The sequence below is a fragment of the Xyrauchen texanus genome, chromosome 3 (assembly GCF_025860055.1).
Source record: "Xyrauchen texanus isolate HMW12.3.18 chromosome 3, RBS_HiC_50CHRs, whole genome shotgun sequence".
Lineage (NCBI taxonomy): Eukaryota > Metazoa > Chordata > Actinopteri > Cypriniformes > Catostomidae > Xyrauchen > Xyrauchen texanus.
The window spans coordinates 39,251,304-39,275,783 of NC_068278.1; the positions used below are offsets into that span (position 1 = coordinate 39,251,304).

At 37.9% G+C, this 24,480-nt stretch overlaps 1 protein-coding gene across 1 annotated transcript in view; it reads right to left on the reverse strand.

Moving 5' to 3' along the window:
- Positions 1–2,766: 2,766 nt before the first annotated feature.
- Positions 2,767–24,480, reverse strand: part of LOC127632786 (A disintegrin and metalloproteinase with thrombospondin motifs 15-like) — a 29,959-nt gene continuing 8,245 nt past the window's right edge. Inside the window, exons 2-8 of the mRNA XM_052111556.1 lie at positions 18,889–19,021; positions 17,910–18,077; positions 14,762–15,048; positions 13,766–13,943; positions 13,284–13,459; positions 8,679–8,854; positions 2,767–8,500 (exon numbers count right to left, since the gene is read on the reverse strand). Of these exons, the coding sequence (XP_051967516.1) occupies positions 7,681–8,500; positions 8,679–8,854; positions 13,284–13,459; positions 13,766–13,943; positions 14,762–15,048; positions 17,910–18,077; positions 18,889–19,021 (1,938 nt within the window). The 3' untranslated portion in view covers positions 2,767–7,680. The remainder of the gene's footprint in view (positions 8,501–8,678; positions 8,855–13,283; positions 13,460–13,765; positions 13,944–14,761; positions 15,049–17,909; positions 18,078–18,888; positions 19,022–24,480) is intronic.

The window sequence follows — 24,480 nt, forward strand, 5'->3', positions numbered from 1 at the left end:
GTCCGCTATAATACGGAACGCAATTCTGATCCTTTAAATACTGGATGTTACAGACTGTTGGCTATTGTTAAGTGACATATGACGAAAGTTTGTCAATCAACATGTGGATATAACTGGCCCAATTTTTGACCGGCCCAGAGGGAATTCTCCTGATCTTCCAGATTGCCCTGGTGGCATGGCTGCTTATATGCCGCTATCTCCATGCTCACTGGAATTAGAGACAGGTATTAGACATAATCTAGCTCAAGTGCAAGTGCCCTTACCACTTTCTCTCTCTCCGGACGGACACTTGACCATGCCACCAGTGCCACAGATGTTTTTGTTACTCATGCTAGTGGTTTCATCAATTTTAGCATGATGGAGATTCCATAATATTTAAAGCACTCCTGCAACATACAGAGACCTGCAAACACTGTGGGAGTTGCCTGTTTGAAGGTGTGAATGGGGTGTAAACCACTGTGTGAACTGTGTTTAAAGATGCTTGAATGTTTTAATAAATAACAGACATATGGTGTTGCAGCACATACAGAGATGGTTGTTCTGTTCTAGTTTAACACAGGTGGTTTCTTTTTAATGCATTTGAGATTTCAGTACCAGGTTAGTTTACGTAGTCTTGGACTACTTCCAAATGAACAACATTGCAATTGTTAAACCAGGTGCAATATTCTACGTTGTAAACACAGAGTACGATTTTCTTTACAGTGGGAGAAAGTGTGTTGTGAATTAAGTTGGGGTGTACTGTAGAGTTTCCTTCATAATTTAAGCTGAGACAGAGAGACAGAGAGAGGGAGGATAGGCAAACTAACTGGCAGACAAAGAAGGCAGTTAGTATACACTTCTACTTGAGGAAACGGTCATGAGATCTTCAGCAGTCTTGAAATTTAGAGAGTGTTTAAGATTTTCTTTTTTGATAGTGTTGCAGGAAAGCTTGTTCCACACAGCTTAAAAAAATAAGAGGAACTGCTCGCCAGTGCAGAAATGGTGCAAACCTTAACAAAAATCTGTCCATCTCTTGTGTTTTAAATCAAATTGTTTCTTTCCTAAGGACTGAGAGGTGGAATTAAATATAGTTTGAAGGGCTCAACAATAAGAATAATATTTAAGAATGTATTTATGTGATTTATGATTGTTGTTGCAAATTCTGCTAATCTGAATTTGTGACCAAGTTAGCATTATCTAGCTGGCTGACACAGATAAAATGATGTCAAAATTGGTCAACATGTAATAAAAAAAAATGTTAATAAAATACAAATATATTTCTGATGCATACTGTATAAAAAACACATTGCAAGAAATAAAATATAATAATCTTTGTTTTTTTTTTATTTATTTTTTTGTGGTGGGGCCAGTGAAAATGCTGGCAGAGCAAGTAGAAATCTGATCTACTGGCCCAACTGGGCTAGTAGAAAAGTCCTTAATGTTGAGCCTGGTTTATGTAATGAATTTGGTGCAAACTGTAGAAAATATGTCAAATGTAAAACCTCCATTTGAATTAAATAAGCCCCTTCACTTCACACAAGGTATCTCCGATCGGTTAGCTGTATGACTCATCAAACTATATAGTATTTGGCCTCAAATCTTGTTGCAATTTCAGAGTTTCAACGTATTGGGACAAAAGAAACTAAACAAAGTAACAAACAAGAATCCATGTACAGTATAATACATAAAACAGTGTCTTTTCAGATTGTGATAAACGCTTGTACTTTCCCTCATTTACCTATTACTTAAGTCACTATGGACAAAAACAGCGGATAAATGTAAATCTAATCAGGCAGAATGTGCAGAAATTCCTGAGTATGTTTGTTTTGGCTTTGTCATGGACATTAATTTGGAAAAAGTTATCAGGTCTTCCAATGAAAATAAATAGCTGGTACGCAGAGATCTGCCCAACGGTTTCTCCATTCTCTTCTCCATCCAATGTGTGGCTGAAAATAAGATACACAAAGATCCCCACTAACCCATAATCAAATGTTTATGGGTTAGTGGTTTCAAACAGGATTTTAAGCATATACTGTCAAGTTCACATTTCCTTCTTGAGGGAGTATTGACAAATAGTAACATATAAAGAGAGAATACCACATCATATCCATCAACCTCCAGAAAAGGTATCAATCCAGCTCCATAAGCTGCTGTTCACCTGTTAAAGCAAGTCTGTAAGAAGATTGATTCATTCAAACGACATTTGATAAGACCATGATTTTTTAAGATTTAAAAGAGAACTTCATGAAGTATTTCATATCAGGATATAAATAAAGTTATGTTAATGGAAGGAAAAAAAATATGAAGGAAAAATATGGCGTATGGAAGAAGAAAGTAAAACATCTTTCATTGTTAATCAGTCTTATATTGTAGACCATGCATGTCTTTTGTAGGTCAGTTGAAATCAAACTGTTTTGGCCACTGACATAACAATACTTTCTGCTTGATGTAATGGACTTAGTCTGCCTTATTTCCCACAGTGACCAGCACTATCAGTGTTCTCCAAGTTATATACTTCTTACTGATTTAGGTCAAACTGCCTTAAAAGGCTTGAGATGAGAACCATGCAGCTGTTGCATTCAACTTGAAATTTAACCTCTTTTTCCATCATTCTCTCCCTGTCTCGGGAGTTTGAAAATAATTCATTTTTTTTTTAATTCCTGTGTGTAGACTAGACATGTTGTCAAACTAAGTTAGCTTTTAGGACAAATGGTACAGTTCAGACAACTATCATGAAACAATTCGAGAAAGGATACAAACTGCACAAAAATATTTCTAAATGTTTTATTTGGAATAAATATCTTGAAGCATTGATGTGGAAAAAAAATAGTTATTCATGTATAACAAGACATAATAGGTATTTACATGCACAGCCAGATGGATGTATACATAGTATACAAGCCCATGCAGGACATTGAAATCTTTTGCTGTACAAAAGCGCAAAAGAAAATAATGCATTAAAGTAATACAGAAACCATCTTTTAGATGGATGATATGGTCACTCTGAAGAACCTTGATCACAAACGTAAAATGTTTAGCGTATTACAGGGAATTTCACGAACGGTATACAAAGAATGACTTGCCACTGAAGCACAGGGCACGACACAACCTTATCCAAACTTGTGCCACCGGCCACCAGTTCTCAAAAATCATTATAATGATCATAATAACTTAGTTATAATGGCAACTGTACCAGACAGGGCATGATTATAGCAGCTGCACCTCTGGCTCAGTGGTAGGTAGAAAAGTGGAGAAGAGGACACGTTGATAAACAGCATTACAAAAAAAAAAAGTTTCTGGCTGAAAACTGGATGAGGAGGGAATTTGTTTGGCAGTACAGAACATGGCTGACAGCAAGAAATATGCTGGCCAGAAAAACTAGGTCTGCTGAGCTAAATAACAGTGAGGACTTGAAGGAGATGAATGGACATGTAAAAATTTCTAAGCACAGAAGGCAAACATGCTAACACAAGCTTAATGATAAAATACAGGCCTTGTATATGTAAGGCATTCTTCTGGCTGTTTCATTTTTAAGGGCTAATACATCTCTTAAGGCTTAAATATTTCCATGATCTGCACTTTGTCAAAATGTCATTTCAGTGATAAAAGTGGATCCTTGGATTGCATGAAAGGGTTGAACGTAGTTGTGCTTGGATAAGAAGACTACTAGTCATATTATTACTACTATAATGACTTCATTTATCTCCATGATGTAAAGCATAGGGATAACCTACTTCCTTGCTCTACTTGATGTGAGTTGCAAAACATTATAAAATTTAAGTCTGTTTGTTGAAACAAAGAATGTGCTGATAGAAATGTAAATAGGTTTTTGCTTTCTTTAAAAAGGCTCTATTATGCTTTTTGGGGTTTTACTTTTACTTTAGTGTGTAGTATGTTTGTTTGTGCATACTGCAAAGTTGCAAAGTACAAAGTCCATTGTCCGAGTTATTCTCTCCAACAGACTACACTGCTCAAGAACTAAAAGAAATGGTTGTATTGTAGTCCAGCTATTTCTTCCATAATGTATCTATGTCACTATGTAACACATCTGCATAATGCCCGCCTAAGGGCTACTTTGGCCCACCCTCAAACAAAGTTATAGCAGAGGCCAGGATTTGGGTTAGTGTCGTTGTCATGTTGAGAAGATGCTGTTTTCTTCACTGCTAAAGCAAAATATATTTGTTTGGACTTCCAAAGGCAGAAGAATTGAAAAATCAGTGGTTAAAATTTATTTTTGTAAAATGTATTTATCTAGCAGTACAACCAAAAACAATGTCGGATTTTCAAGATGATTACTCCTGAAAGATGGTGCAGTTCCCACTTTGTTTGGACAATCTGGTGTTTCAGGATCACAACCTGTAAGTATGCTTGATTATTTGTGGATTTATCTGCTACAGAGAGTTCAAATGCAGAGTTTTGTGTTGTAGCTATGGTGTACACCTAGTGCACAGCTGTAGGCCTCTGCTAACCTGCTAGCTAATGTTATTATGTTGAAATAGTCTTGCTAATAAGCTGCGGGCCCACTTTTACCTACAATTGTGTAGAATTGTGCAGATTGTTTGTCGTTCTTACTATCATGAATAGTGATCAAGTGTGGAGATTAATATATTTTTAAAAATGGTAATTTTATGTCTGCAGTCTACAGTATTGCTAGGCTAACTTGCTATGTATTGTTATTGTTTTTTGTAAGGGTTTACTATTCAGCTGTGGGCCGGCTTTTACCTAAAACTGTGTAACAAAATGGTCGATCTAAAGAGTCTTACAGATTCATATCAAGCTGTAATGTTAAGGCCGCTATCCACGGTAGTCCACGGCTAATTTACTCACTAACTCTCTAATACAGCTGGTAATGTCCAAACGGGATTAAGCCTCTATTCTCCGTTCATAGCTTGGGTGAATAAAGTTTGGCTACACCCATTCCAGCAAAAGATGTCTAACTTAGATGCACTACATGTCTTTTATCTGAAGCTTTGTTAGGTTCATAATAATCAACAGTGTACTTGTAAGAAAGCTACAAAATTAAAACGTACCACTGTTAAACGTCCTGCTCAAGTCGTGTTTGCGAATGTGGTTCGGGTCGATCAGCTTGATCTTCCAAACTTTCATTATCGGATTCGGACTAGAGTTGGTATGGCAAAAACTAACACCACTGTTACCAAAGTTACAATAGTTTTTTACAGCTGTTAGGAAATCCTGAAACTTATGGTAAGAGCCATTACATTTCTAACACACGCTCTATCCTGTTGACCAATCACAACAGACTAGGCCAGCTGACCAATCAGAGCAGAATGGGCTTTTCTGAAAGGGGGGCTTTTAAGAGACAGGAAGTATAACAGAGCGTTTTGGCCAGAGGATAGAAAATAGGTTTAGCAGAAATGTACAGTATGAGGGAAGATTATGTGTTTTTTGAACATTAAGGCATGTAAACCTATTCTAGTGACCCCCCAAAATAAAATCATGAACCTGTATGAACTTAGCATAATATGGGCTCTTTAAATTTCTCGAGCAAAAGACTTTAGAGAGCTGCATAGGTGTTGTTGGTTTTGTAGTATAGCAAGATTCTAAAAAAAAACTGAAAAATGAATAAACCAGTAAACCATTGTTTGCAAATATTAACCTCCAACAAAATAATGTGTTCTCATCCTTGGATGTTGATCTTGACTTTGGTTAATAACTAATGTTCGCAGTTAATTGTCCCAAGACACTATCTACCAGTCTCTGTGCTTTTGAAGAAAAGAGAGAATCAAAGATTACATAGTGGCAGCCAGTTCATTGCAGTACAAGGGCTTTTTCTGGGTTAGTTTATCATATAGCCTGTGGAATGTTTCTGTTAACCCAGATGGAGTATATCAGTGTTTGGGTTGACCTCCACTGCAAGCATTCATTAAAGACCATTTCAAACATCAGTTGCTCACACAAATGGATATTTTTACAATGATGTTTGCTGAATTAAGTATCCAGTGGTTCCCAACCCCGTTCCAGAAGGCCCCCCAACACTGCACATTTTGTATATATCCCTTATCTGATACACCCAATTCAGGTCGTGAAACCTCTACTAACGAGCTGATGAGTTGAATCAGGTGTGTTTGATTAGGGAGAAATCCAAAATGTGTAGTGTTGGGGCCTCCAGGAACAGAGTTGAGAACCACTTAGTTGAAACGTATGTCATTATTTGACTAATTATTTACACTCCAAACAGGCATGCATTTCTTTCTTCTGTGGAAGACAAAAGGTGAATTTTTAGTCTTTACAGGTTTTATTTGCCATAACGACAGTGAATAGTGACTCTGGTCTATCAAGCTTAAAAACATAATTTAATAAAACAAATTGTGCACTATATGTGTGCTATGAACAGAACTAAATTTGTCATTATTCACTCTCAAATCAAATCATATTAATAAAGCATTTAGAAATCAATTACGGCAGCTATGTCGAAAAAAAAAATCAAACCTCATTGAAACATCAAACCTCATTGGTGTTTATTGAGTTTTGTGACCAAACATCATGATGTCATGTCAGATGTCTGATGAGATTTTATTTGAAAGTGACTTAAATTTCACTCTGTTCTAGAGGGTCGACTGATATGGGTTTTTTAATGGTTAATGCCAATGCATATATCCAGAGAGCAGGGTGGCCGAGAAGTAAATATAATGCCATTATTTCATACAATTTAATATAATAGCAAATTACATACATTTTGTAAAAAAAAAAAAAATTTACTTAATTAAAATAAGAAAAATAAGGATTTTGTGTGTTTCAGATGGTATATAGCAGTTTTTCCTGGTTTCTGTTTATATGTGCGTGTCTGTTTAAATGTGATTGTGTTGCACACCGGTCTATTAATGTGATATCACGATGGCATGTAACAAGAAAACAAACTGTGATTGGTCAATTACATGTCTCAGGCAGCTCCTTCATTTACAAGCAGATGAAGCTTAAGAAAGAAATCGGTCAAATGGGAAAATTTGTTGGCGAATGCCGATAAAATACCAAATATCAGCTGATTTATTGGCCTTGGCGATATAACGGTCAATACTTTGTTCATGCCAGAAGGTGGTTGAATCGCTTCAGAAGACTTGTTATATAAGCATGATTCATTTCAATTACATTAATTGGGATTTTATGGTTTTATTTATTTTTCTGTTGTGTTTTTCAAACCAGAGTCATGATTCACTGTCATTATGGTAAATAAAACCTGTGAAGACCTACATGTTGGACTGGCATATGTGTGAGTAAATAATGACAGAATTTTTGTTTGTGGATGAACTATTATTTTAAAAGCAATGGATTTGGGCAGTCCAGGCTAAATAGTTGTGAACAGCAAAAGATGGTGACCTCACATTGTGCTTTTTATGTTGTTTTGTCCTTAGCAATGTTACACTTTCTAGAAATGCCATACATGATATGAATTTGGTCTCATCTGGATGATTTATGGATGATATATTATTGAGCAATTTGGTTTTAACTAGAGGTAGAATTATTTTGCGTTTGTGTTCAAGCCTGTTTATCACATGACCTCAGTCATCTGTCCCATCATTTTCTGATGGATGTTCATTTACTATTTCCAATTTTCAGGCAGATGAGACAACAGTAAACTGTAAACCAGAACATTGTCTTTTTTGTTTGTTCTTTTCTCCGTTTTCTCTGACTAAAGGATGGTCCATGTAAGAAAATAGTGATGGAAGGAAAGGGAGGTAAGCATTATTTACAAGGATTTAGTGAACAGAAGTCCAGCTCCTGTGGCTTCTTCTTGCCTACACAATGCTCCCTGGAATGCAGCTTTCCTGTATTCGTAGTACAGCGAATCAGGCGCCGTTTGAATCCCTTCCCACATGTTTTGGAGCAGGGTGACCAGTCGCCCACTTCCCACATGGGGCAAGGTTCTCCACATACCTGAATAGCACTGGGCTTATGGCCAGGGTCACATTCCACCCCAGGCCCACCATCTCCAACAAGACACTGCACCATCCTCCTCTGGAGTCCATTACCGCAGGTAACTGAGCACACATTCCATCCTGCTGCCACCCACTTCCCTGGTTTTGGTAGGCTATCTTTGATGTAAGATGGTGGGATGTTATCCTTGAGAAGATCTGCCTCTTTTCCACCTTTATTGATTCCTCCCTTCTCCCTCAGAACACTGTTTGCAGCATGTGCCCTTTCCTCCTTCATTTGCACCTTAATATCTTTGCTCTCCCGTGGTAAGTAGAAGGAATAGCGGATACGTGGAGGTGTCATTTGGCCAACAGACAACACTTCGATTATCAAGGCCTCACCAAGAGGCTTCACAGCCTGCAGAGTCTCAGAGGAACCAACACTTCCACTGTAGCGAAGCAAGCTGCCTTTCACCAGAATATCCTTCTCCATGGCAGACACCACATAGTTTCCATTTAGCAGGTACTTGCCCTGGCTGTTCTTGACAGCAAGATAATTGTCATCACTCAAAATGCCCTTGTAGCCACGCTGCCTGATGTCGATGTTAGAGGCTCCAACGGGAAGCATGACCACAAAATTGTAACCATGTCTGAGGAGAGTGAGAAAAGCCAGAAAAAGGAAAATAATGTTTTCAAATATAATTTCTTGCCTGGAGAGAGGTAACTTTCAGTCCATGATGCCTTGATGATCAGCAAAGTGCATATAAGGTGCAACAAAAGCATGATAATCAATGAATGCTAAATTCTTTATGACACATGTTCACTCACATGGGCTTGGTGAAAAGGCCTGAGACCTTCTTGCAATTCTTGTTATCTCCTCCACAGATACCACACCTGTCGAATTTCTTGTTGGAGCCCAGTTTTCCATCACAACCTGCCTTGATGCATTTGCCTTGGACACATACTGATGAGGAGTCAGGAGAACATAGTGTTCCATCAACAACCTTTAAAAAGCAGAGAAAAGACAATTAAATGCCAGCAATCTTGAGAGTCTCTGTTCTTGTAGTATTTTATGGTAATAAAGACCATTCTTTATCAATAATTATTGTACAAAGTCTTTGTAAAAAACTGATTGTTGTATTGTAATGATTTGTATTGCCTTTCTTATTTATAATCTATTAAAAATTTGGATGTTACTTCAGGGAAGATATGGAGGATATGAGAATGCTACATATACATCTACAGAAGATTATTCCCCTATAAGTTTCTCAGTTCAGCTCAGTTTCAGAGCAACTTTTCAAAGCAGGCTGATTTCTAACCATGTCAATGTGTGTGCAGGGGGTCCAACTGAAATTGAAACAGAAGAGTCTAGTATGTTTACTGTTAAGCTGGTTCTGTCTCTTCTATATATGTTGATGGTTTGTTTTGGGTCAAATACACACTTGAATGAGCACCAGGGCTTACTGAATTACTACACTGTCTAGTTTAGCCTCTTTGCCTTTTACAAAAGAATGCAAGTTTTGAGCAGACTAAAGTCTTTCAGTCTATTCAACATTTCAAGTTCTGAATAGTTGCTTTCATGTCAAAGCCTGGTTAAAACTATGTCAGTCTTATAAATCTATACTCACTGAGCACTTTATTAGGAACATCTGTACACATACTTATTAATGTGATATCTATTCAGCCAATCGTTTGGTAGCAGTGCAATACATAAAATCATGCAGATACGGGTCAGGAGCTTCAGTTAATGTTCACATCAACCATAAGAATGGGGAGAAAATGTGAACTCAATGACTTCCAGAGGGGTTACCAGGATATCATGTTTGGGGGAGCATTTGGCTTGTTTGGGGGGGGCAACATAAACAATTGAAAAAATCGGCACAAAATTAAGCTATACTACACACAATCTGTTTTAGTGCATATCTTTTTCTAAGCCAGGAACCCAGAGATAGGCACAGGGCCCCTATTAGACTATAGGGCTTAAACTGGATTTTTGTTGTGTCAGACCTCACTCATCTGCTAGCAACAGAAAAATATGCACAAAGCAATCCACTTTTAAATTGTAATTTATCATCAGATGCAGAGGCGTTTCCAGAATTGAAGGACATCCGGGTCTTAGCCCAGACAATTTTATTTTCACACTAGCAACCACTTCTCAGTAGTCCAAATCTGGTGAGAGGGTATTCTTTGAGTTTTGCTCTGGCTGGGCCTGTTTCTACAGTTCCTAAATCTTCCACTCTAGTACTATCCTCAACATCCTCTCTCCTCCCTGAATCATCTGTGATGATTGTAACCATGTCCAAAGAACAGATACAGCACATAACTTATTGCAAATCAGCTTCAAACAACGAATTCATCAAGTGCTACATATGTCAAAATGTGGACCAATACCATTGAAGAAAATGTATTGGGAAGAGCAGATCAGTGGGATTGCCCTTAGATCTATCATGATTCTTGAATTTTCATGTACATTAACATAAAGTCATCACAAAAGAGTTATATTATAGTGAGTAAAGTGAGGTAAAAAAAATATTGAATATAAATAATTTATATTTTTTGACATAAATAGTCAAAATGATGTATAAGATCCTAAGTTAAAGCAATACATGAATGACTTTAGTCTAAGTTCATTGACACACTATGGCATCGAACTGTATATAATTCTCATCATCTCTATGAGAATAATTCATCTGTCAAAATCCTTTCATTAGGATCATTGAGATAAACAATGTTTCACTTTTAACTTTCTCTAAAGTAAAGTGACTTATTAATTGTTACCAGTTTCCATGCCTGATTCTGGCACAGCTGCTGCTGCTGCTCCTCAGTCTGTTGCTCATCTTTGCTACACTCTACAAAACCATTTAATCAAATCAAAGTGTATATTTCCTACAAACTAATATCACAAAACAAGTCACACATACATTTTATGTTAATGCTTATTGGTTATCCTTAGCGAAAACAACACCTGATAAACAAGAAAAGTACACTCCGAACGGGGCTTAAACCGCGGTCTCCGGCACGAGAGGCGACTGCGTTAACTCTGAGCTACCAAGCTGCGTCAATCTAAACTAGGAAGTTAGAGGCTACAACTCTTGAGGTTTAGCCTACTGTGGGTGAAAGCCAGCTAGATGATGATCTTAAGACTTTAAGGACAAAAACAAATGTGAATTCTTACCCACTGACTTCTTTCGAAAAATCCCCAAAGTCTCATTTGCTTAATTTTTGCTGTCTTTCCTGCTAATTGCCGTTAACTCGCCACTAAGTAACGTTAGTTGATGTCAACGACTGTGCAAGCTCCTCCTCTACCTGCTGCATATTCAACAGAGAGGAAGAAACGGAGTTACCCATAGGCTACCGACAGCAAAGGAACTTATTCTATAGGCTAGATTATGCCTATGTCTATTTTTATAGGCTGTATGCAGTATGTGCAAAGCCAAAGCACAATGAAATAAGGCAACTTATGATTTCGGGGGTTTACATAGGCTTTTGTCCGGTTTCATATTTGTCAGTCAACTATTCAAAATACATTCGGGCTACACTCAAAACATTCGGGCTGAAGCCCCGGCAAAATCGGCTGCCGCCGCCTCTGATCAGATGGACAGATTATTTCTCAAATTCTCAGGGGAGGCAGAGCTTATCCTAGGGGAGGCACTGCCTCACCCAGCCTCCCCCTAGACACGCCCCTGATGACTTCGACCATGACATGATTGTTGGTGCCAGACGAGCTGGTTTGAGTATTTCTGTATCTGCTGATTTCCTGGGATCACGCACAACGCTCAACAGTCTCTAGAGTTTACTCAGAATGGTGCCAAAAAAGTTTCAGTGAGCGGCAGTTCTGCACACGGAAAAGCCTTGTTGATAAGAGAGGTCAATGGAGAATGGCCAGACTGGTTCGAGTTGACAGAAAATCTACAGTAACTCAGATAACCACTATGTACAATTGTAGTGAACAAAATGGCATTTCAGAATGCACAACATGTCGAACCTTGAGGCAGATGGGCTACAACAGCAGAAGACCACATCAGGCACTTTCTTAGGACCATAGTGTTCCTATTAAAGTACTATGTGAGTGTGTCTCTGCTGTTCTGTAGTGACAGCGTTGGCTATGACCTAACTTGAGTCAGTAGAGCTTCCTTCCATACGACAACATCTCACAAGGATTAACCCTATCCCCTTCCTTATTTTTCCTATAACTTTGATCATTCCTTCCTAACCGTTCTACTCTTTACATAGTGGCATCTGAAGTGTAAGTGTAAAGCTGGCATGGAACAGCAGTTTGTTTGTTTGTTTGTTTGTTTGTATACTTTATTGTCCTTTTTCAGGAAATTTGTCTTGGACTCAAAGCTACATTAATACACAACATACATACAACAAATGGACTCAATTCTAATTGGACTAAGATTCAATTCTAATTCTAATGACAGTTAAGCTTACTTCCCTTGTAACATGAATATTGTAATATAAATTTTTAATTTCTTGTTCCATTTCTTGCTCCATTTTCCTCCAATAAATTCTTAGATAAACCTCAAATAACTCATAACTTTTTGGGATATTGCATGCCTGGGCTTTCATGTATTAAGCTGTTGCAAATGTTTGTTTTAAGGTGCTTGAAGTTCTCTATATCATGGTCTGCTGAACTCACTGACAGCTTACATATGCGTAGGAGACCCTATAAAGTAATGTGTTCTCTGCATACCCATAAAGTATTCAAGCTTTATAATCTCCAGGGAGTGATGCTCTCATTTATGACTTACAAACATATATTATTCTTACCACTGTAAAATAGATAGTATATAGTCACATATTATATCATAGTATATAATATATATAGTTATATATAGTACATAGTATATAATATATATATATATATATATATATATATATATATATATATATATATATATATATATATATATAGTCACAGCTAAAGTGGTTGCAGGCTAGCAATGCCCTTCTACTATCACTACATTTACAATATTCCACCTTATTGCTTAAGGGATAGTTTATGATATATTTTAAATTATGTCATCATATACTTACCCTCATGTTGTTCCAAACATATAATTTTTTTTCCTCTGTGAAAAGCAAAAAATAAGTGAGGTAGTAGTTTTCTATGTCATTATTCACTTTCATTGCATAATTTTCCCATACAATGTAAGTGAATGGTAACAAATGGTAACTAAGGCTGCCATTCAGCCTAACTTCTTCTTTTGCATTCCACAGAAATAAAAGAAGGCTTTGGAACAACATCAGAGTAAGAAAATAATGACAATTCTAATTCTTGGGTGAACTATCCCATTAAATATATTTGAAATACTATAGTTCTGCAACACAGGCTTTTTGATGCTTTTTACTTAGACTTTTTGTAACACTCAGATTATAAAACATGTTGTGCACAAGTGGTACACAGTGAGTAACATTTGTATTGCTCACCTTTGGGGCAAGAACGTAGAAGTAGCCTGTTCCATTTGCCCTGCAAATCAGCTTGCACATATCTTTGGCAGAAACACCAGAATATTTGGGTACCCACACAACAGAGGGGGTAAGTCGGTTAGTGTTCAGACTAAACCCATTGAAAGCTTCACACTGTTCCTCACGATAGCTCTTTTCTACAGGAAAAAGTAAGGCAGATAGAAATAGAAACAAATATAAGAGGAGATGTATAAATCCACTTGTATCTTTTCCCTTGCTTACAGTGTTTCTTAGACCAAAATTATAATTTTAACCTCACAGAAAGAAGCTTGTAAGATTCTAAGCCCCAAATCATTCAAATCCCCAAATAATTGAAATCCCTTTATACTTTTATACTTTTACAGTATATCCAATGGTCATACTCCACAAGTATCCACAAAAATCATAAATTATCTTTGCATGAATACATAATATTTATAATATTATTTAAAATATTTTAAAACCTGTGTCGAGGCATGGGGTGAGGTTGCAGGAACGGTATTTGACCCTCACTCCTTGGCAGTATTTTCCCCCATTAAATGGCACAGGGTTGTCACACTCTCTTTTTGACAGCTGCACTCCACCTCCACAAGTTCTGGAGCATATTCCAAATGGACCCCATTTACCCCATCTGCCATCCACCTAAGAGAGAGAAACAGGAAATGGGCTTGTCATAACTCAATTGACCTTTTAACATTTTGCCCATGACAATGGACACAGTGTTTTACTTCTAAACTCGAAATGACTCAACCGCTGAGATTAACACGTCCACAGCTCATGAGTAGGATTGCTAAGCAACAAGGCAAATAAACTAAAGGAACAGGCCAAGTGGAGCACATTTTACAGGTTGACATCGATATGTCAAATCTTTGTTGTGGTCACATGATTTCTATCGCATTGCAGTGAGAATTCCTTTAAAGGGGTCGATGAGTTAATTCTACAAATTGAATATTAAATCCCCTTCCTGAAACAGACCAGAATGTTTGTGCATTCATATGTACAGTATGTGCTTTTATGGCAAATTTCGGATAAAAAAATGTTTTTCAACAAAGTTTAAAACTCTATTTTTAGAGCAATAGTTGATTGACAGGTGAGTATGCAGTTCTTTGATGTTGTCTGACTGGGGCGCAATGGAATGCATGAGAACTTGTGGTCACATGCTTTCAGCTACCTCTGAATGTGGTTTTGTAATCTGATCACAAAACATTTATATACCGTTTACACCTGTATTTAGTGCTGTCCACTTGTGATCGTATCATCCAAGATTTTAATACCAGGTTTAAATGTCTGTATGAGACAAGGTATGTATAGAGGTATTTGAATCAATGGCTACTCTTAAATACAGTTGCGTGACCTGTCGACAGGATCAGGCAAGGCAAACAATTTTGATTCTTTCTTTCATTCTTTCCACAGCATTAACCTACAATTTCAATCTGTGTGTGTCTGTTGTGTTAAGTTACCTTCGTTTTGGTGATCTCCTGTTTCTCTACACAGATGCCTCGCATGCAGAGTTGTGCATCACCACAGCTGGTTCCATCTGCCCACGGAAAGTGTCTTGTCTGGCACACTAGTTGCCCACGAGTCTTCCCTGTGCACCATAAACGCTGACATGGTGCCTGCATGAATGGGCATGGCTTTGAACTAACACCGAAGGCAAGCTCACACTGCCGCTCTAAACCATATGATACACCAGGGAGCACTTCTGGCAGAGTTAAAGGTTTCTGGGGTTGGTCCAAGAGACAATCACCTGCATAGATGCCAGATAAGAACAGAACATTACAAACAATTATTAATTAATAATTTTACAAATTTTATTTGGAGTACTGACATGTTGTGGATTGCAAACATTTGTTTGCACACACTCTTTTTCACTTTGTTATACAGTGATTAATTACTGCACATATTTAAAACATTTCAGCCCTCAAACTGAAACTAATGTTTGACTTAATAATTGGCATGTGGCCATTATATATTTGTCCTAGATTTTCATATTTATCAGTATAATTATATGCTAAATATATGTAAGTGTTTAAATATACAGTACATCTTTATTCATAAAGAGCAAATACTAACTCTGTGAGGGATAATGAATAACACTGTTACCCTTAACATAAAAACTCAATACCTTTCCTGTAAAACATGTCAGTTACTACACTATTTCAATATTTAGATCACAGAATTGTTGCAAGCAGTTAAGCTGACCTTGTTATGCTTATTTCTTTTAAGAAAGCACCAACTTTCAGATGCTAAACCTAGATTCACTCATCACTTTATCTGTCTATCTATCTATCTATCTATCTATCTATCTATCTATCTATCTATCTATCTATCTATCTATCTATCCATCCATCCATCCATCCATCCCTCCCTCCCTCCCTGTCTGTCTGTCTGTCTGTCTGTCTGCCTGCCTGCCTGTCTGTCTGTCTGTCTGTCTGTCTATCTATCTATCTATCTATCATCCATCCCTCTCTGTCTGTCTGTCTGTCTGTCTGTCTGTCTGCCTGCCTGCCTGCCTGCCTGCCTATCTATCTATCTATCTATCTATCTATCTATCTATCTATCTATCTATCTATCATCACTTAATAATTATTTTAAAGGATTTGCAATGTTGATAAAGTATTTACTTGTGTAAATTAGTACTATACACATATTATAGGTATAAAATGCAACACTCAATTGTATACAATATGTCCCTGGGTGGCCAGATGTCCCATTTTTCCCAAGACAGTCCCGTATTTAAGCACATTTTCCAGAGTTCCGACTTATTCTGAAAAAATCGTGTTTTGTCCCGTATTTCCCCTCTCCTAAAATTGCTCTTATCGCCTATGCGGCTTTCTCAGTAACGTGAGTATTCTAATCAAAGGTAGCTACGGGTACGACTTGTAAAACCAATATTATCACACCATGTTATTTGAAGTACATGATTGGATTAAACTATGCAATCACAATCCCCTATCAATAGATGTCCAGTTAGTGAACTGATTGAAGAGTCCATTTGAAAGAGCACACAGATGGAATTGGGGCTGGAAAAATGTCAAGGAAGTGTGCATTTACATTTAATGAGGATCTTCAAAAAGATTTTACATTTCTAAAAAGGAGTCACAGACAGAGCCTAGTAAAGTGAGGTGTGACATTTGTAAAGCTCGCTTTTCCATCGCCCATGAAGTCTGCACCAACATCGCACAGCATGTCCATACAAAGAAGCATATGGATACTGCTAAAAGTAAGTGTGCCACACCAAGTGTTAGTGATTTTTTGTGAAAGAAAGTTGACTTCTTGCTTATCATTTGGTTGCATGGCCATAGCTTTGCACATTCATGACCAGAGAAAAGTTTTGCAGGAGGAATAATTCATACCCTCTGACATTAAAAGGCAGTTGGATGCCCTGTTTGAAGCTGGTGACATGTGAGCAGATAATTTCTTTTTTTTGCAGTGAGAAACTTTTATTCAGCATCGGTGGGTTACCTCCAAAATTGGATCCGCTCATTGGAGAACACAGAAAAATTTGAGCGGGCCCCTTCTGAGAGACATCTCAGAGTAGAAAGACATTCAGAGCAGCCTCAAACAGTTCTACTCCAGAATCCCCGCTCTCAGTTTGAATGACGAAACCATGCTCTTTGATGAGTGGGCTTGCGTGTAAAACATTGTCACTCGTCGCATCACTGAGTGGAACATGAACAAGATGGCCATGTCTGAGAGATGGACAGATGTTTTTCTTGAGCTGGAGAGCAAGACCATCAACTTCTTAGTCTTAGCCAATGTCATGGAGTTTGTTTTATGCCTGCCTGGGACATCTCCATCTGTGGAGCTTGTGTTCTCATTAATGAACACAGCATGGACACCGGATAAATCTCGACTCAGTGTCACAGTCATGAAGGCAATGCTTTTCGTACGTCTTAATTTTGGACTGGACTTCTCTGCATTTTACGATAAACTCTTGAAAGACAAGCATACACTGAGAAAAACTGATGCCAGCGAAAAGTAAATGGTGACAACAGTTACAGATACAGATGCCACCTCTACTTCACATTGATCTGTGCCTAGGTAAGGATACGTCAACTTCATTTTTGCTGGGAGGGGGCTGTCCCTTTTTCCACAAGCAGGAATATGGTCACCCTATCCCTGCCCTGTCTCTCTCCCCACCAAGGGGTATTTTGGCCTGAAAAAATGTAAAGACCCCTGGACTACAGACCTCAAATTAAACACAATGAACTTCAGAGGTGTTCTGTATTCTGTGGTCATATATTTTTGTATAATACCCACTAAACTGATGAATTTACCACTGTCAATTATACATTATCACTGTATATTATCATAGTATGAGGCAGGAAGTGAATATTTCCTTCCCCTTTCAGAACAACTCTGATTAATGCCTAAAGCAGCCTTAAATGCTAAATGAGCAGTAAATTAAGCATGTGTTAATAGAAAATTGTGTTAGGGAATATTAGCCGAACAATGAACTGAAAATAATTTTAAAAGAATTAAAAGCTTCAAAAACATATTTGCTCCCACATGCTACATCTGACCTATACTTTCATGCATAAACAATATTCTTCCTGGCAGGTTAGGTCTAGACCTAAAGGAAATGTACATTATTCTTTGACTTACCGTGTCCACTGTCCAGGTAATCAGTGATAATAGCAGCACTGCACTGGGACCAGGGACTGGTGCGATTGATACGGATCAGAGTGGGAGACATCATGTGATTGTCCTGCAGCTTACCAAACACCTCCTCACATGCTTTAACATTATCATGTGGCATATTGAAGACATGTCCTGTAGAGGGGAAGCAGTTTAGAAGAGGAAAATAAAGTGAGAATTTATAACACAAGTGGAGAGGAAGAAGGAAAGATGGAAAAGAGAAAAGAGAAAATGTGATGCGTGTCAGCACTCCAAGCAGATGTAAATGAACCATCTCCAGAAATTCTATGCAAATGTAAATTTAGTATTTTGCCTTTTAAAACACATTTTTGGTCAAAATTATCCTGTCAGCAATCAGGCCACAACTATGCTAAGTCTACAATACCTCAAATTGCTGCCCACACTCCTCCCTGGCCAGAACACTTTAGCAAAACCACCTATGAGGCTTCCCACATGGAAATAAGGCACTTCAATAGTCCTTATTTGTCAAAGTGCTTATCAAGTTGCTCAACTAAACCCTAAAGAAATATCTGAGGAAATTAATGTATTATAAAAGTTAATTTGAACAGAATGAACATCATCCCTGGGACAATATTATGGATTAAATAGTTCCTCCTGAAGATTTCAGATGAAGAAAAGACTGGTTCCCAGATTTTGAGCAGGGTTGGCAGGCATTCCGTTAGGAGATTTCAGCAACTCCAATCATAACAGATCTCTATAATCATTGCAACAGGCTAATTATTGGAGGATCATGTTTGTGATGGGATTGATAATATGAATGCAAACATTTCATGATCGAAGGAAAACATTTCGGTTTGAAGTGCAAGCCAGTGTGCTTTTATGACTTTGTCATGTGCTTCATTTCCAAAAAAAATACATCAGTTTGAATAACCGGGCATCACACATGACTAAGCATAACATCAGCAACACAACTGTTTACACTTACCAAGCTCATGGGCAGTAGTGAAGGCAGATGGCAACCCATCATCTTCAATCACAGAGCAGCTTCTTTTGGGATCACACATAGTCCCTACGTCTGCCATTCCCAGTGTGTCGCAAGTTGAAGATCCACATAGGTCCTAGAAAAATATCAAATTTTTGTCATCATCATAGTATGCATTTTTTAACAGATTCTAGATGAGGATTCATTGTATAATTGCAAGACAATTTGAGTACAAACCAATTAAATTAAGTTGGGATTGACTCCAGTGCTTTTGGTTGACATAGAAATATGTAATAACACCTCAAATATATTTAATTTTTGCCATCACATGAGCTACTTATTGGTGTAGTATGCAACATCTCAACCAAAAGAGTTTCCAACTGACCTATATTTTTTTCCCACACAGTTTGAAATGGATTTGCTTGAAATATTGGTTGAGCCCTACTGACTGAAAAGCATTATAGTATGTTTTCTCGACAACCTTATCCCATGTTTCAAAACCCTTGCCAACCAAATCTCAAAAAAGGACTAACATTAGAATGAAAAAGAAAGGTTTTTAGGTGTCCAAGACATTCTAAAGAATGGGCGGGGTGTTATTCTGTTCTTCTTACGGTATATTGCACCTATCTTTTTTCCCTCTGCAAACTGTTTTTGATTTGACCTAGTTCTCAAATCTTCTCTACATTGATTAGTGTTAATGAAGCTACTACATCACAAGTATTATCATGGGGCTACCATAAACAGTCTCTCTAGTCTTTTGTGACATTTTGATGAAGTGCTGCCTCATTCAAATGTTATACAGGTCCAAGTGCTTTCTGTAGAAGGCCTTCTGCCAGAAATTAAGTGGTTGGGTGTATATTATTCAGTCATAATTTTATGTGACTTTAACAACTAAAACTAGTGATATTACGTTACAGCACTATTTGTTTGTATCAATCATATGTGTGACAGCTATACAAAAGTTTCAATTCAAAGCTTTATTCAAGACCATAAATGCAGTCTTAAACAATATGGCCAGAGTGTCAGTCTCAGACACCAAAAAACACAAGTTAGTTTTAACTTGACACTCTTTGAGTCATGAATTTAATAGGATACTATTACTCATACTCATAGGATAAAATACAGTAATGTTTAAAGAGATTATTATGTTGCCATTTTTTTTAAATGTAGTTGATTTAGAGTGAAAGTAATTTAGCCTTTCCACAAATGCATGTAACAGGAAAGGTGTGACCTTTTTCTCTGCATCTTTTGGTCACTTGGCCACCACTGCCACAGCACCAGTTGGTTTTTCCTAACATCAACTTTACATTAGTGCTTAAATTAGTCACTCTGCTTCAGTTACAGGTATCTACAACAATTCAAAAGCAGACATTTTGCTGATTGGATTACTAAAGCACATGAACAGTTGTGTTTGTGCACAGTTGTGGTCTTTATGTCATCACTTTGGTCATATACAATATCTCACAAAAGTGAGTACACCCTCACATTTTTGTAAATATTTGATTATATCTTTTCATGTGACAACACTGAAGAAATGACACTTTACTACAATGTAAAGTAGTGCGTGTACAGCTTGAATAACAGTGTAAATTTGCTGTCCCCTCAAAATAACTCAACACACAGCCATTAATGTCTAAACCGCTGGCAACAAAAGTGAGTACACCCCTAAGTGAAAATGTCCAAATTGGGCCCAAAGTGTCAATATTTTATGTGGCCACCATTATTTTCCAGCACTGCTTTAACCCTCTTGGGCATGGAGTTCACCAGAGCTTCACAGGTTGCCACTGGAGTTCTCTTCCACTCCTCCATGACGACATCACAGAGCTGGTGGATGTTAGAGACCTTGTGCTCCTCCACCTTCCATTTGAGGATGCCCCACAGATGTTCAATAGGGTTTAGGTCTGGAGACATGCTTGGTCAGTCCATCACCTTCACCCTCAGCTCCTTTAGCAAGGCAGTGTTCGTCTTGGAGGTGTGTTTGGGGTCATTATCATGCTGGAATACTGCCCTGCGACCCAGTCTCCGAAGGGAGGGGATCATACTCTGCTTCAGTATGTCACAGTACATGTTGGCATTCATGATTCCCTCAATGAACTGTAGCTCCCCAGTGCCGGCAGCACTCATGCAGCCCCAGACCATGACACTCCCACCACCATGCTTGACTGTAGGCAAGACACACTTGTCTTTGTACTCCTCACCTGGTTGCCGCCACACACGCTTGACACCATCTGAACCAAATAAGTTTATCTTGGTCTCATCAGAACACAGGACATGGTGCCAGTAAGCCATGTCCTTAGTCTGCTTGTCTTCAGCAAAGTGTTTGCGGGCTTTCTTGTGCATCATCTTTAGAAGAGGCTTCCTTCTGGGACGACAACCATGCAGACCAATTTGATGCAGTGTGCGGCGTATGGTTTGGCACTGACAGGCTGACCCCCCACCCCTTCAACCTCTGCAGCAATGCTGGCAGCACTCATACGTCTATTTCCCAAAGACAACCTCTGGATATGATGCTGAGCGCGTGCACTCAACTTCTTTGGTCGACCATGGCGAGACCTGTTCTGAGTGGAATCTGTCCTGTTAAACCGCTGTATGGTCTTGGCCACTGTGGTGCAGCTCAGTGTCAGGGTCTTGGCAATCTTCTTACAGCCTAGGCCATCTTTATCTAAAGCAACAATTCTTTGCTATGAGGTGCCATGCTGAACTTCCAGTGACCACTAGGAGGGAGTGTGAGAGCGACGACACCAAATTTAACACACCTGCTCCCCATTCACATCTGAGACCTTGTAACACTAACGAGTCACATGACACTGGGGAGGGAAAATGGCAAATTGGGCCAATTTGGACATTTTCACTTAGGGCTGTACTCACTTTTGATGCCAGCGGTTTTCAAATATTTACAAAAATGTGAGGGGTGTACTCACTTTTGTGAGATACTGTATATCCAGAAACTGACTAATACTCACTAACTACTACAAAAAAACTTTCAGGGGCAAATTTACTAAACATTTGTGCCACAGTTGCACATGGTATTTCAGCACAAAACCCTGTGTATCATTCACATACTGCACCTCTCACATATGTGTCCAGGGGCATCAGAGAGTTGCAGTTTGAATGTTTTATAAATTGCCCAAAGGTGCACTACATACATAATATAAAGTACAATACATACAATAGAAAATATACACAATTATTTAGCACTATTAATCTATTACAGCCCTAAACAATAATCCTTATTAACATTCCTTGCAAATTCACTGTAACCACAAAAACAAAATAAACATTGGATCCTGGTACTCCACTTCTCTATATAGCTCATTCATGAGATTTTGCCAGGATTATGGTAAATCTCCATTCTACCCCCCCATCATTGAAAAACAAGTGGGTCTTTTTTTTTTCAAGCAGCCCTCTATACTTTGCTACCCCTCCTAATTTCTGCTGCTATTTGTTTACCAACTGAAAAAGTCTCACCACCTGTTAGAAGAATTTAACTATAAACAATAAACCTGTCCTCACATCACTGGATACATTATGATGAAAGTTTACTTTTATGACCTGTATTGTTGGTTCATACTTTAGAAGAAGAGCGAATTAAATAAGGTTTAATAAACATAAAGAATATAAGGAATGTATAATTTATATTGTTTTAAGGGAAGGTTTCTTTTATTATAGGCAGTATTTGTCAGAAAGAATTTCAAAAATATTGTCTGATCAGATTATTACCCCCTAGTTGCATGTTCATCATCATATCTATGTATATGTGCCATTGTATCCATTTATACTATTGGTTTATTTTCTCACATTCCACCATAGAAATAGCACACAGAATGCACAGCCCTCTTTTGCAGCAGTGTTTTCACTGTTACCTGATTTGTGTAATTCCTTTAGTGAAGCAAGTGCTAAATGCTGATAGAGCAGGAAAATAGATAACTATCAGCAGTGACAATTTTTTCTCAGAGAGTTACCCTATTACTTCACACTCCAAATTCCTGATTACATGCTTTGGTAATAAAATGAGGTATGGGCTTTTTTTTACTGGGTTCAAGTCATCTGCCTTTGCCATGTGGAGGTAACAGAATCTGAATTTTGAGGTCCTAATGTAACTTTTAGGCTGGTGCACCCTTAACATCAGAGGTTAGATTAGCAATGAAAGCAGTCATTTCAAGTTACTTATCTATCCATTGTTTCTTTCCAAGCATCTTCTCTATGTTTGTTCAGAAATCTCTTTATCCTCAAAAAACTCTCCACAAGCAGTGCTGACCTAATTGGCATCCAACATTGCAAACATATGACTTTCATTATGCCTTTATAAAATCAAAACTCTTCCATATGTGCATTTCTCTCCCTCTCCTTCTCACACACTCCCTTTTCCCCTCTCTCACTTACTCTCGCCTTCCTTCTCTTTCTATGTCATTTTTTTACTTCTCTGATAAATGTATGCTACCCCTGCAGGAGAATAGTGAATTGTATGTTTAGCCATTTGGGCAGAGTGTCAGCACAAACAAGTACATAATTCAATACAGGCAATGTAGCTATTTGAAATTGGAATACGTAAACATTGCAAAATTGAGAATGTTTTTTTCTGAATTATTTGGTCACATTTAATTTTCACCATATTGATACTAATTTAAATTCCCATATTGCAATATGCTGTTTAAGGGAAACATTTATTTTACATATATAATTTTTATGTTAACCTTTACTCCAGTTTCACTCTCGTTTCTAGCTTCTTTTATCTGTATTCTTGCATTACTGTGGTTATATATAAGACATCTAAGAGACACTGGACCTATTGTACCAGGCATAACCATCTCCAAATTTGATTGATAGTTTCAGCTTAGTTAAACACTTAGAAGTGAGATAGCATATGCCTGAAAATCAGTTAGCCATGGGGTCAACCTGACATAGTGACATGATGTGTCTATGTGGAAAAAGTAACCAATTATAGTTTTAGATGAATGTGGTTGGGTTGTATACCATCTCGAACAAATAAGACCTAAGTGTGGTAAGATGATTGCTGAAAAACTTCTCTTGGATGGAGACCTATTACTAGGACGAATAAACTTTCTTCTGATGGTAAAAGGAATCCAAAGGCTTCACTGTGTTATTTCTCTTTATTGGAAAATTCCCTGACATCTGCCACATTATTTCTTTTCTGCGCCGATCCTCTACTGCCCAGTGAGCTCAATGAAAGAATATCTCACCTCCTGATTAACTTGGGAACCACGTGAAATGCACTGAAAAAAATATTCACAGGACAATCAATGGGCCACAGGCCAGTGATCATTTCGAACCAATGCCGATGTCATTATACAAAAAACAGGAGAGGGTATATATAGTATATATATTGATGTGCAACTTTTGCAGAAGTTATAACCTGCAGACTGGTCAATGTCTGGGGAGAGGGAAAGCGGTAAGGACATCCACCTGAGATGAACTGTGACTAATAACCATTTCCATGTTCACAGTGAGAGTTGGGGGAGATAAAAGATGGTCCAGTCCCCCGAAAGATATTGTACCAAATACCCATGAGTATTAGGAGGGGTACATACCAAGCCTTGGTGGATTCAAGTTGTAACCAAATTTCCATTTATCAGT